This window comes from Pipra filicauda, unplaced genomic scaffold, assembly GCF_003945595.2.
Source record: "Pipra filicauda isolate LSUMZ 115617 unplaced genomic scaffold, ASM394559v2 scaffold26_size5592650_pilon, whole genome shotgun sequence".
In the NCBI taxonomy this organism is placed as follows: Eukaryota; Metazoa; Chordata; class Aves; order Passeriformes; family Pipridae; genus Pipra; species Pipra filicauda.
The window spans coordinates 4,306,059-4,319,986 of record NW_024104387.1 but is presented as its reverse complement, the minus strand read 5'-3'; the positions used below and the strand labels follow the sequence as shown (position 1 = coordinate 4,319,986).

At 42.7% G+C, this 13,928-nt stretch overlaps 1 protein-coding gene across 5 annotated transcripts in view; it reads right to left on the bottom strand.

The window, feature by feature from the left end:
• ZNF143 (zinc finger protein 143) overlaps positions 1-12,482 on the bottom strand; it is a 39,163-nt gene extending 26,681 nt beyond the window's left edge. The window contains exon 1 of one of the 5 annotated variants that reach the window (XM_027737337.2): positions 12,409-12,482. Coding sequence is in view for 3 of the 5 variants with exons in the window: in XM_039382449.1 (XP_039238383.1) it covers positions 12,409-12,453 (45 nt within the window). In the remaining 2 variants the exon portion in view is untranslated. The remainder of the gene's footprint in view (positions 1-12,408) is intronic. The other 4 variants (XM_027737310.2, XM_039382449.1, XM_039382447.1 and 1 more) reach the window with 4 other exon arrangements.
• Positions 12,483-13,928: the final 1,446 nt, after the last annotated feature.

Genomic DNA, 13,928 nt, shown 5'->3' with positions numbered 1-13,928 from the left:
AATACTTCCAAGGAATAAAAGTTATCTGGAATAAGTAAACATTACCTCCTGCATTAACTAAGCTGTTGAGGACTTCAGGTAATAGTTACTAAATTATAGTACATCCACCACATTTAGATTTCAGTTAAATATAAATTATTTAACCAATGTAGAAAGAGTAATGGTGGTAATGACAGTATAAGTAATGATATCTGTTTGTCCCCAGAATTAAAATATAGCTGACAATTCACCCACAGTCACCCCTGACAAGAGCGGACCTTTACCTGCATAAATTAAACATCTCTCCAGTGCCAGATAGAAACTAGCACACACTGGGAAATACACACTTCATTAGTAAGTCTAACAGAATGATCCAGCTGTTTCCCTAGACTTTTCAGAAAGGTTTCTGTAAAAAAAAAATCTGTCCTTGAAAATAGTGAAGTATCTCATGATGAAATGTGTTACATAGACAACAGCATAGTGACTAGGGAGTGACTGCTCTATCTCACAGAACCAGATACAGCCATCCCTTTGGATACTGATTTGTTACCCAGGCATGTTTTAATATGTGAGATTTATAAGTTTACTGAACCTGAAAGGCTATTAAAAATTTTCAGTATTACTAAATTAAGAAGCTGTAAAGGAAATATACAACATTGCATTCTGCTAACTCAGATGTTGGCTTTAACCACAGGGAGAAAAAAAACTTGACCACACATAAAACCAACTGAGTTCTGCAAGCCCTTTAGTTAATGTGACATCCACTTAGATGTGGATGAAAAGTGAGGGGAAAAAAAACATCACATGGAACTGGAATCTAGGCTACAGAGCATTACATTCCCCCCTCTCCAACCTCTTGATAGTCAGTTTTTCTTACAGCAAGAAGCAGATAGATAATCTCACAGAAAGGTTACAGATAAACAATCACAGCTTTCAATCCTACTATGGTTCTATGACCTGCTGGTTTATATGACCTGCTGGTTTATAATTCAAGGCTGAGAAGAATAATCTAAGGTTTTTAATTTACTTATGATTACATTTCTAAATAACTAAACTATTTTTAACTCTCGGAAATCTGCCCTTGGATAATTCATCAACAGTCTCAGAGACCACTGAGAAAACCATGCCTATATTGAAAGTAAATAAGGAATGCAAAATTAGACCATGTAGGTACTCCAGCATGCCTGCAGTATTTAAAAGGTCGGTACACTCATTTAGTAGTTGAAAGTTATACCCAAGTCATGTTTTCCAAATACATCCAAGTGTACACAGTGAGCCAGACTATTTCCTAGAGCTGCAGGCAGCTACTTCATTTTCTTAGCCTGAGCAGAGGACAAGCCGAGGCACAAGCAGCAGCTCTGGCCACGTGAAGGGCTTCAGCCAGGGCTGTGCACAAATCAGTGTGTTCCCACAGCCCAAACCCGGTTAACTTTTAATGTGCTGTTACACCAAGTACAGTCAAAATCCCCTTGGCAGGTATGAGGATATTACTGACAGCGTGTGTAACTGTTAAAGAGCCCAGTTAATGGAAAAGATAGAATTTAGAAAAGGAAGTAGAAAGAAAGGGCACCTTTGAGAAGGTTTTAGGCCTCCTGCTTTCGTGTGCTACATTGAAAATCATACAAGAAAAAAACCATGACTAATGATCAGTTTATCAGTAAGAAATATGCCTTCCAAGATTAAAATCCTCCATAATTTCTACCTGGAACATAAAGAAGATTAAAATACTGGTTTGTAATATGGAATTTGAACCTGGAATAACTCTGGCATTGAAAAGAAGATAAAATTAAGATAGAAACCAAAATATAATTCAAAACGGGTGTGAGAGATTTTTTTAACATCCAAGAGAAGATGGGTAATTCTTCCCAGCATCCTTTTCATGAAAAGCTTTTACAGAAAATGAGGCCACTAAAAGAGTTCTAATACAACCAAAAAAGAGCCAGTGCAGAGAAGTCATCCAGACTAAATCACATTTATACTAGATGCTTCTGAAGAAAATGAAATAGCAAAGTTTTTTTGGATACTATAATCTAAGGGACAAGGAATTGTATGAGGACATAAGAGATCCTGAGTTCAACCTCTTCCTCTGCGATCTCCACATCAGTGCCTTTGGACAAGTAACTTCTTTCCTTACTACTCATGACCCCCAATCTCAAAACAGGGAGAAAACACTTAAAAAGCACTTTGCTTGCAAACTAAAAATGGGACAACATGCTGTAGCCTAACCAGAATCAGCCTAACCAGGTACTGAAGTGGCCCTACTCTCAGAACTCATGTATTATGTAGCAAATAAGATTAGAGAACTGATGCAGTTAAAAAAACTAGCAGCAAAATGAGATTTATTCCAGACCAGTCTGAAGGACTGATTCTCTGGAGTATTGCCAGCTTGTAGGAAGTTAAATTAAGTAATTATGGTATTATAAGCTAGTGGTGCACAGAGGGTCTGGTCTGTCTTCTTAACTGCTAACAGAGGTCTGTGGTGTCAGTATTTTCCATTCACTGAATCTTCAGGACACCTCATGGAAGCAGGTTGCAAAACAGCCAGACCATTTCACACAGCAAAGAAAGGCTACACAACCACTGGTTTTGACTAGAACTGTACAGTGAAACAATTCCAGCAGGGACTGCTCCTCAAAGGCCTTTCAGCTCAGGTAAGCCTGACGAGTATTCCTCCAGGGCTCAGGGCTCTTCTCTCACCTTTGGGGCAGGAGTGGGGAATCCCAGCAGCACAGACAGCTGCACACTTCTGACAGAGTCTGAGCAGAACCAATGGCTTAAGGGGTCAGTAGCTATTTTGGAAGAAATCTAATACAAGATAAATTCAAGGGCTGAAGGAGCAATAGTATTTATCTAAATTGTTTCAGTGTTTGTTACTGTAGCATTGCTGACTAACAAGTATCACACATTTGAAAAGAACCAAAGTGAACTGCTGCACACAGAGCAATGTCTACTATTTTCCTCTATTCCACATGATCTGGACAATCACTACCATCTTACACAGTAACTTACACAGACTGTATTGCTGCTTTCTCCCAGTTTCATCTTTAAATGATCCCTTCCAATATATCCTTTTCCCAGTCTTCTGTCCTTCCACTAAGTTTCTTACCCTCAGCTCCATCCCTTCTCCTTGAAGTACTAATTTCCTTCTTCAGTCAGTCTTACCATGATACCAAATTTCCAGGACATCCCGCTTCCCAAATATAATCTCACCCTTCTTATCAGAACAATCTAAAATACTCCCACGTCCACACCAGCTCCTTCTGCACTACCTCCAAGTCTTCTCTTAGTGCTGGTCTGTTCTACATGCCCATCACACCACGGTCTATCACCTTCCTGCCTCTATGATTTAAGAGATTTCATGTTTAGACCCACCTTGGAAGCACATTCCTCATAACAGGCTGGAGCACTGGAACCCTCCCAGACAGCAACCCCCAGCTCTCACTCCCTTTTTGGGGACAGCAGTTTTGCTCTGTCACTGCTGTGCAGGGAGGAGAACCCTCAGCCAAGAGTGGATGTGCTGCTCCCTTTCAGCCTCTCTTCCTTCTCCCCAGTGGAGAACACAGACTAACCAGACAGGGCTATGAGCTCTGAGAACAAGGAAAGATGTAAAGTTGGCCTGTAGAGAAATGATCATCCTGTCAGAGATTGCTGCTACAGCATTATTTTGTAAGAGTGGTCAAATACAGGAACAGATTGCCAAGACAGGTTATGGGCTCTCCATCCTTGCAGGTGTTTAAGACTCAACTTGACACAGCCCTGGGCAACCCGGTCTAATGAGATCTGCCTCGATCAGGGCAGATAACTTCTGGAAGTCCCTTCCAACTTTAACTGCTCTAGGATAATTTTCATAATGCACACACTTAAAACAGTATCCCCATTCTGTTGGTATATCATCCACCCTCCTAACGTATTTTAATTTGCTTTGCTTTTTCTAAACCAGTCTGTTTTCATCAAACTCGAATCTCTTCCCTTACGTCCACCTCAGTCACTCTCTTCCACTCTCTTTTCCCTAACTGGCTTATATGCTGCTTTCTCCTGAGCTTCCAGCATATCTGTCTCCATCCTTTTTCCAATCTGGATCTCACCAGCTTTTTCCCCTAACCCACCTCATCGCTTTTATTTCTGTGCATTTGCACACTAAGCATTTTTCTTTAAACCTGTCACAAGTTTTGTCTGCAAAAATTTGGGAAAATTTCCTTTACCCACTGCAAATACTGCAACTCATTAGTTGAAAAACAGCTGAAAGCACCCATTTTTAGGAAAAGACAGGAACCCTGGGGTGCAGCCTGTGTGGCAGCTCAGCAAGATTGATGCATATGTGTTCTGCTTAATCTTAAGAGCTGTCCTACAGAAAAGACAAGTACAGGCTCAGTCATGAATTACTCACTGAAGTGAAAATTTGAGACCTGACTTCCTGAACTCTGTTGCTGATCTTCACAGACCATACTCAAGTTGCAATTTTCAAAGGCATGTTAATGGTATTTGGGAAGACTTTGACAAGGACAGTAACACATCTTGCATTCCTGAAACAATTAGTCACCAAAATACTCCTATGGTATTCATGCAGAGAAAATCTTACCATTCTTTAAGGTGGTTAGAATACTTCTCAAAAAAAGTCAGCCCCAGACAAAAAGGTTAGACTAAAAATCTCTGAACTGAAAACAGTGACAGAAGGAAGCAACAGCCAGTAACCCCAGTATAACACTGACAGATTAAGTGCACAGGGACAATTTTTATTGAAAAAAAAAACTCCAAACCACCAAAAAATCCCAAACCACCCCTTTCCCCCCTGCAAATTATCTAAACAGAAAAAACCTGGGAACTCAGGCACATGTTAAATTCTCAACACTCAGGGGAGGTGGTTAAAAACAAAGTATTTTTCATGAAGACTTCATCAAGTTGCCCACCTCTTATATTTTCCCCCACTAACACTCAAATAACATCTGGGTGCCATCACTTGTTTTGGAGAAAAGATGCAATGTTAAGAGAGTGGTTTTTACGTAAACTCAATTCAGCAACTGGAAAGAGGAATCTCCACTAAAACCAGGAATCAAGCAACTAAGACACAGCAGGTGGACTCGGGCAGCTAAAAAGTGAGGGAAGAGCTGGAAGAGAGCATGGCTGCCATGGAGCAGAAAGGGGGCTCGGGGCACTTGGGAACTCCAGCAGCTGAGAGGAAGTACTGCATGGGAAGCCCCCAGTGAAACTGAAAAGTAGCAGGAATTCATCATTTAAAGAATGACTATATCACTGCATGGCTGGACAAAGGAAAAAACCTGCAGTAGCAGAAACTCCTTAGAGAAAAAAAGATGATGCTTAGAGGATAATTAACAGGAAATGGAATAAAGTTTGTAATAGCAGTCATGGAAAACTTACTGTTATAAAATACAATCTTGAATGTGCGGAAAGAACTGGGAAAGACAGACAGGAAAAAAGCTATTCCAGACATTCAGTAACCTTGTCATTGTTCACTCCCATCGCGAAGACAGCACTGAGAAGTTTGAAATAATACCCACTTATTTCATTTTAAAAGAAACATCACTTTTATTTTTAATACACTTCTAAATAACGTACAAAACCATTGTAATTTTATAAAATTTATAAAAGTAGCAAATAAAAACCAATCAGGAAAAGTAAGACAGCAAATGACACATAACTTCATAGTAGTAGAACTTTCATTAAGAAATTTTAGAACACAGCGCTCCCATGTTTGACAAAGCTGGATCCCAAAATCAGTTCAAGTATGTCAGCACAGTAATGCAATTAAGCTTTTTCTGAATTGGATACTGGCTGCGTTAGGGCCCTTAACAACTGACATGATTGCAAATATCAGTAATTTCACAAAACTAGTCAGAGTAACAAACTTTTGGGAAAAACCAAAATTAGTACCTACAATTAACAATGTGGTCAAATACACTTCAATTCATAATTCATATGCAGTATAGCCTTCTGGGTCTCAATGCAAAAAATGTATGGCATGGACCGGAAAATTGCTTGTCCACACGAAGTTTTTTTAGAGGACCCAAGAGGACTTTCAGCATTTTTTTTTTACTAATTACATGAAGTCATTTGTCACCTATAAGCTTAGAAATACAAACACGGGAGAACTAAAGACTTTACAATCTTACTTCTGTTCCCCTATGTACCTTTATGTTAACCTTTTCCAGTATTACAGGAGAAATCTGGAGCAGGGTCAGAAATGAAATCTAGATCCTGTGGGTGCTTTGAACAAATGCTTCAATAGACATGGATTTCTTTTTTCATCAACAGCCCGTACCTTTTCCAGTACTTTACCACTGCACTGAAACATTGGGGTTTATGCTGTAATTATTCAGATTGACTTCCAACAAGTAAATATAACAGACTGTTTAATGTCAGGCACTTCTAAATACTTCTAATATCATCTCAGTGTCTTTTACTGTACCTTCTCCAGTCTTTTGTAAATGCAAAAACATAATTAAACATCAGTTTCCACCACATTAATCATCCACACGATAAAACAGAAACAAGGCTGAAACACAGAATAAAAATCTCTACTACGGAATCTGGTAAAAATAGTTGGATTCAGATAAAGGGGCAAGATATGCAATTTAACAGCAAATTACACAATCATTTTCTAATTTTCTACATGGTAAAGGTGTGTGAATTATAAACCATGGGCTCTAAGCCTGGCCCTGGAAAAGAACCTGACCAAGACTGACAGCACTGCCAACTGCATAAGCTCAATGTACATGCTCAGGGTGGCAGCACAGCTTACCTCCAGAGACTCAGGTGCCCAAAGCAGAGGCTTGCAGTCAAACTGAAGGCTCCTTTTTACAGTATTTCAACTCTTCTGTTCCACAAGAGATACATTCTGATAATAATGCAGTTCAAGACTAATTCACTGCCACAGTGTTGGTATCTCCTCCGAAATAAGAGATAAATTTATCACTGCCATAACGATGCACAAGTCTGACTTCAGTGAGAGCAGTGAGAACTTGGGCAGTGAGAACCATATTTAGCCTCACAAAATTATTTTATGTTCCAGCAGTCTTTTTCCCCCAAAAGTCATTACCATACAGTTTACATTGCAAATACCATCTACAAATTGTGAACGTTAAACCTATTGTCAGAGATCAATGTAGGCATTTTATATATAATATTATGAGATGATGCATATGTGTGTAATTTCACACTGTGGGAGTGCTTAGGCTGCTATTATTTCCAAATGTATGGCATTTAAACACAGGCAGACCCGAAAGCCACCCACCAAGAAGTCCTACACATGTAGAAAAGACTCAGGTTGATCTCAAACATGTTTGCTTACTTCACGTGCTTCTTGGATATACGAGAGAAGAAATTACTGGTTAATCAAAGGAGGTCAAAGTATTTCCACCAGCATGTGAGCTGTCAGCAGTGCTGACAGAAAGCTAATTAAACTCCTGCTGCAGCTCTGGGACAAGCACCTCACAGCAGACACCCAGTTCCATGACCACATCTGCCTTGGGTGCACTATTACAGCACCACTGCTTCCAAGTGACTACCCAAGTGGGCAGCACAGCCTTCAGCCAGCAGTTTGGAACAATTCAGGAGTCTTCCGACAGCACGGATTCCAAAAATCCTGCACGGAATCTGACAAGCAATTGAGATCCATACAGCACTGTTTACAGAGGTAGAGACACCAGGATTCCGAAAACTTTATTAATAAAGTACCAAAGTGTACTAATGCACCTCGTCAATGAGCAATGCAGTAATTAGAGGTATTAGGTGTAGTACAGTGCTGCAGAGGTCTGGCTTGAGAAAGGGCCATCCACATAATCTGTACCAAAACACCCAGTTCAGGGGAGACTGAAAACACCTGTCATTGGGAATGCTTGGCTGTGTGCATGGAATGGCCTGCAGACCTACTGCAGCAGGAACAACGGAACTCACCTACCAAAACAGGCCATCAAGTTTCTCTCAACTCAGGTGATATTCCCTGCTCAAAGCTAAGTCAAGTTTCTTCTCTCCTGGCCAAACCTGTATTATTAATGCTCAGGCACACCTTTACTAAAAAAAAAACAACAAACAAACCTCATTTTCTTTACTGTAGACTAACTGGTAATAAATCACTTGAGTTTAAAGAGTAAAAAAAAGTAGAGATAAATAAAGTGCAAATTCAGGGAAAAAAAGCCTGAAACTATGGTAGGTTATGTGATTTTCTGAAAAAAATTTACAATGTGATTGACAAAGATGAAAAGAACACCCAAACTTAAAATAATTTTTCAGCACACTAATGAGAGAAAGCACAAGATTTCATTCCAGTGAAGTTTCACCCTGAAAGTCATGAAGTGAGAAATGTATTTAAAGCACTTAACAGATGAAACTGTGTGTTTTTAAAAAAAATTGGCTTCTGTTTGTTTGTTTTTGACATCAAGTGTATATATACCTAAAATGCTGGCTATATCAAAAAGGTATCCAGGTGATGCGTGTCAGAATTGAATCCAAATTATTCCTAGAAACAATAATGCCTATTTGCAGTTAAAAAAAAAGATTCAGTTAATTTCTGAAGTACTTCAGGGAACTACTTAATCCTTAAATCATAAACCCTCCAGTTATATCAGTGATTTAAATAAAACTGGGAACATCTGGTGAATAGGTGAATACTTAAGGGCTAAAAATCTGAAAGCAACTGAGACCAACTATTTCTATCCATGTTTTACTTTAATGTCAAACAGACTTCTTTCTTAATTGTCAAGAAGTCACAGAAGTGACTTATTTACATCACCAAAACAAATTAATCCTGGCCGTGCCCTTTCAAATCCTGCCAATCCACTGAGACTGCCAACAAAAGAAGGAATTTTGAGTGGGTTTTTTTGTGCGGTTAGGAGTTAATTAGTAATCTGATAACTGCATTAGAGATGTATCAGCATTAGCCATGACAGTTAACGGCAGTGTTTTAAGCCAGGCTTGTATTTCAGGAACTGAACGGGCAGTCTATTGGATTGCCAAAACCACATTACAAATGTAAACTGAAAACCACTACATCTAAATACATTCAGTGAAAGTCTGTGTAGTACATTAGCTCAGCGTGTATATGCTTAAAATATGGGCAACACCAACTAACTTGCAAATATGGACCCATCCTCCTGTTCTAGAAAAGTCTGTCATCAGAAATGAAGTCCAAGGGCATTGGGCAGGTAACACAATTTTCCACTCAAGAAGTCTAGAGAGAAGGAAACATTCTGAAGACAGTAAGATACAGACTGAGGGAAGTGTTATGTAGTTTTCAAGTATAACTCTGATGTCAACCTTGAAAAAAATCACAAAAGTTGCTAGAACTGTAAATTCCCTTCAAAACCCAGAACTTCACTTATTTAACAAATATTATCTTGGTGAAGCAAAGTACAACCCCACTATACAATTAAAAAAGCATCGTAAACCTGAAAACTTCAACAGACTAAATCACTAAAAGCATTTACTTATTTAATCCAATTCTGGTTTTCAGTAACTGATCAACAGTTGCTGGTGAATGGAGCGAGAGAACCAAGATCATACTGTCTTAAGTAAACACAACCAAGAGCAGATAAGTTACAGACTTAGGTACAGGCAAAACCCCACAATACCCACTGTGCCATGATGGGTTGCAAGGCTTCCTTCCCCTCTTCCCTAGAAGTGGTGTCCATGGAGAGGCACCTCCCTCAGACTCAGAACAAGACCTGTGCTCAGATTCAAGAAGAGGATCCATCTGTTTGGATCACAGTCTATCTTAGGGATCCATAAGCTACGCAAAACCCTTCCTTCCATCTTTTGGGATCTTTTGAGACACAAACTACAGGAATAGACTACTCAATTCATGCTCTCTTTACCAGCTGCACGATTTCCTTTTAGCACAGAAGAGATGAAAAAACAAAATGCCCCCTATTGATGCCGAGCAGAAAATCATTACTGGTGAGCTGCAGAGATGGGCAAGAGATGTGGCAACACAGGAAAAAAACGCCAGTGGCAAGGAAAGGCTGGCCTGTGCTGTCCTATGTACATACACGTCAGAGGCTGCAGGAGTTATAAAAGCAGCAGAAATCGTGGGGATGATCAAGGAAGCAGGTACAAGTCAAAATGCAGACAGGAAAGAGTAATACAGGAATTGGAGAACAAGAGCACGGAGACAGTTCGATTTTCCTCGTGAATATTTACACTGTCCATTGTAACGCCTGAAACCGGAGAATTGCCCTGATTATTGCCTTGATTATCTGGAAAGTGCTGTTCCCTTTGTGTGGAAACCCGCCCAAATTCATCTGAGCCCTACACTTTAGAAAACAATGAGTTTCACAGGTGCCAACTAAAGACTCCTCACACCTTAATTAACAGCGTTTCTCAAAGACTCCACCTACGCTGAGCACGTTTTAACCCAAAACTCTTAAGGCTCACATGCAATGGCAAGGGAAGATCAACATCCCGCACTTAAGCGACGCCATCCTGACCAAATTTAACAGAGGAATCCTCAGCCTAATCCTGTGCACATCCCACAGAAAACTGCAGGTGAGCAAGCAGCCACCAGCAGCAGACTGCAGCTTAGACCTGTTCACTGCTCCAACTCCTCCCAATTCCCTTCTCCTGGATAGCACAGGACAGAAAAACGGGGGCCACCAACAGTTCACTTAACTGAAGCTGCACATAACTGGAGATATTCTAGAGAAAACCCCAAATTTACAGACTAATTTTGGCACCCATTACCAGGACTATTAATCACTTGGCTATTGCTGTGCCCCTCTCCTGAGAAAAGCATAATGCTACACCAGCATGAAGACATAAAGAAGTCCGCGTGACTTTCTAGTTAAAGAACCTTCTACACTTGTTTAAGTATTTGCTTTATTTGAGCCTCTAATATAAAGCAAAATTACTCTTCCTCAAATACAGTACTACAAATTAAATGTTAATTACAACAATGAGAATAGTTTACGTAAATTACGAAATCAATTAGAAATAGGTTTCTCTTTAAAATGTTTATTTTCACATCTCATTTAAGCTGCCATCTACTACCAAAACAATCATCTATTATTTTACTACATATTCTTGAGTTTCGTATACACTGATTCAGACAAATCGCTTTTGACACGTGTACAGCTTAATGCAGAAAATACAAAGAAACAAGCCATGAAAACACGGCCACATCGTACTCTGGCATTCTAAAGCTATACGGCAAATGCATAAAGCTAAAAATGTACTATGCGTACACTATTCTTTTAAAAATCTACTAATTAAATCGAATTTAATTTTTCAGGTACTATCACCTTGAAGCTACAACAGAAATATCTGGTGCATACTCCTCTAAGACTGCAGATTCATAGCACCCGAAGCAGAATCTCGATAAAACTGTATGACAGGAGAAATGTTTCCTTTGAATGACAGTAAAGCTGAAGTTCCTGTATCACTGGAAACAGGAATAACATTCCCTACGACTACGGGTATCACTCTGCATATGACGGCAAATGCAATTCTTTGATAGTTCAAAACCAACCCTTAAGAGACTTCATACAGAACTGGACCTGCTCAACCGCAGGCTTGTCCTAACAGAAAATTTAAACTTCCATGGAAGTCATGTCATTTTTTTCTCGACGAAAAAAAGCACCACGAGTAAGACCTTATCAGAAAACAAAACAAAAAAATCTTCGCGTTATTGCAGGCAGTTTTTCTAGAGGAGGCAGCTTCTCGTTATCCCGTTCTATTGGAAGTTCTGGAGGAGAAAAGCTGACGGGAACGACAAGAGCAGTCGTTAAAAAAAAAAAAATAAAAAAATTAAGATGCTCTTGCACTTTGGCGAGCTGAAAGAGATGCACTAAAACAGATGGATTCAGAGGCCGAGAAGGTGCCAGGGCCTTCTCCCGTGCGAACGCGGCCGCAGCCGCGTTAAACAGCAGCGACTCGGGGCCGGAGCGGCAGATTTTCCCTCCCGGAGCGTGCGCGGGTCGGGCCGCGCCGGGCCCGGGGAGCTCCCACGGCAACTGCTCCGCTGCCGCTGAGCGGCCAACAAAAACAAGAAATATCACTTCTTAAAAAAAAAAAAAAATATTAAAAATAAATAAATAAAAAAATTAAAAAAGGAAAAATACAAAAATAGCCGAAGCCCCCAGACCGACGCCCGCCGAGCGCGGGGCCCGCCGCGCCCCGGCCCGCGCCCCCCTCGCCCCCCGCCGCCCTCGCCCGTGACGCAGCGCCGAGCGGGCCCGGGGGGGGCAGCCCTGGGGGACCCCTGCGGGCGGGGAGGGGCAGGCAGAGGCCCCGCGGAGCGGAGCGGCTTTATCGCCGCGGCTCCGCCGCTCGGCTCGGTGCCGCCCGCGGCCGCTGCCCCTTGCCCGCCTCCCCGAGCGCCGCCGGCGGGCGCGGCCCGGCCTGGCGCGGCGCGGCGGCCCCGTCCGGAGATGGCGGAGGGAGCATAAGGCACACTGGGTAAAAGCACATTTATATACGAACCTCGCCGAGAAATTTTCCAACAATTCCTCCGTCCGACCCCACCATGCACCAGGACAGGAAACGGCCGCCTCGGCACCGCCCGCCCGCGCGGCACCGCCCCGCGCCCCGCGGGCGGGGCCCGGCCGCGCCGCCACCGCCGCTCCCATTGGCCGCGCCGCGCGCGCCGCCGCCGCCGCCACCCGCCATTGGCCGCCCCCGGGCCGCGCGCCGGCGCCCATTGGCCGCGCGCCCGCGGCCCCGCCCCCGCGGCTTCATGGCGTCGCGGCTGTGCCGCGCGCGGGGCCGCCGCCATTTTGTGCCGCGGGCGGCGCGGCACCCGCGCGCCGGGGGACCGGCGCCATTTCCTGCCCTCCCCCGGCGGGGCCCGCGGAGCGCCCTGAGGCGGCGGGACCGCGAGCGGCCAAACGGGACCCGCCGGGCGCCCGCGGGGAGCGGCTCCCCCTCGGCTGCGGCCTTCTGCGGGCCCCGGGGGCTCTCGGCGGGGCGTGGGCCGCAGGGCCGGGCTGGGGGCAGCGAGCGCCCTGCTCTTGCTGCCCTCCCGCCGCGTTAATCTGCGGCTGCCATGCCAGCCTGGCCCCTGGGGATGAGGACCCTGTGCTTAAAGCTATGCTTGGGAGTGTTTATGCTTACGTGATTTTTAGGTTCAGAAATGCGTAATAAATAGTCCAACCAGCTCCCAGTCTGAGGGTGTTAAATCAGTAGATGATTTTTCAAGAAAACCCAGTTCTGGAGTTCATGCAAATTTGCCACCATTGATGAGACAATATACCCAGTTCTGCGGGGCTTACTCCACCTTTCCAAACATGGGAGACGTAAAAGCATTCAAATTTTGCTCCAGACACGGTTACAAATTCTTGAAGCATACAAAAGGCCGGGAGAAGCTTATCCCAAACAGGCCTAATAGCAATTTTGGCTTACAGTTTTCCTTATTGTTTCTCAGTGGGAAACTTTCACCCAATGTACAAACTGCAGCCATCAGTTTGATTTGAGGTACAGAAACAGTGAAATACCCAAGATAAAATTCTGATTCCCCAACTCCCTTGTATTCCTGGATTATTTGTTAACACCTCTGTGAAATGCTACAACCCTCTATTTCCCATTCTGAAGTGCTTTATGTTTCTAGCATCAACGTTTTGATATAAAAATCAGCAATACACAAAACAGTGACACACCATTTAAGATAAAGAAGCTACACATTGCTTGAAAATAATTGAAAATCAGCACCACAACACTGGACAAAGCTTTTCCACACTGCTCCTTCTGGGTACTTAGAAGGTTCCACAGAGCACAGGGAAGAGAAGAACCCAGCTCAAGGAATTCAACTCCATAACAGCATAACATAGAGAGCCTTCGACCTTCCAACCTTATCTCCAATTTCTATAAACCTTTTTCTATTTCACTTCTGCGTTCAGGTTAAAACTTGAGTTGCAGGGTTGAAAATTCAGGCCCAGAAATCAAACATGTTTAGTGAGAGAAAGGACATGTAGGGAAGGACTGAGAGGGAGGTACACAGAAACATG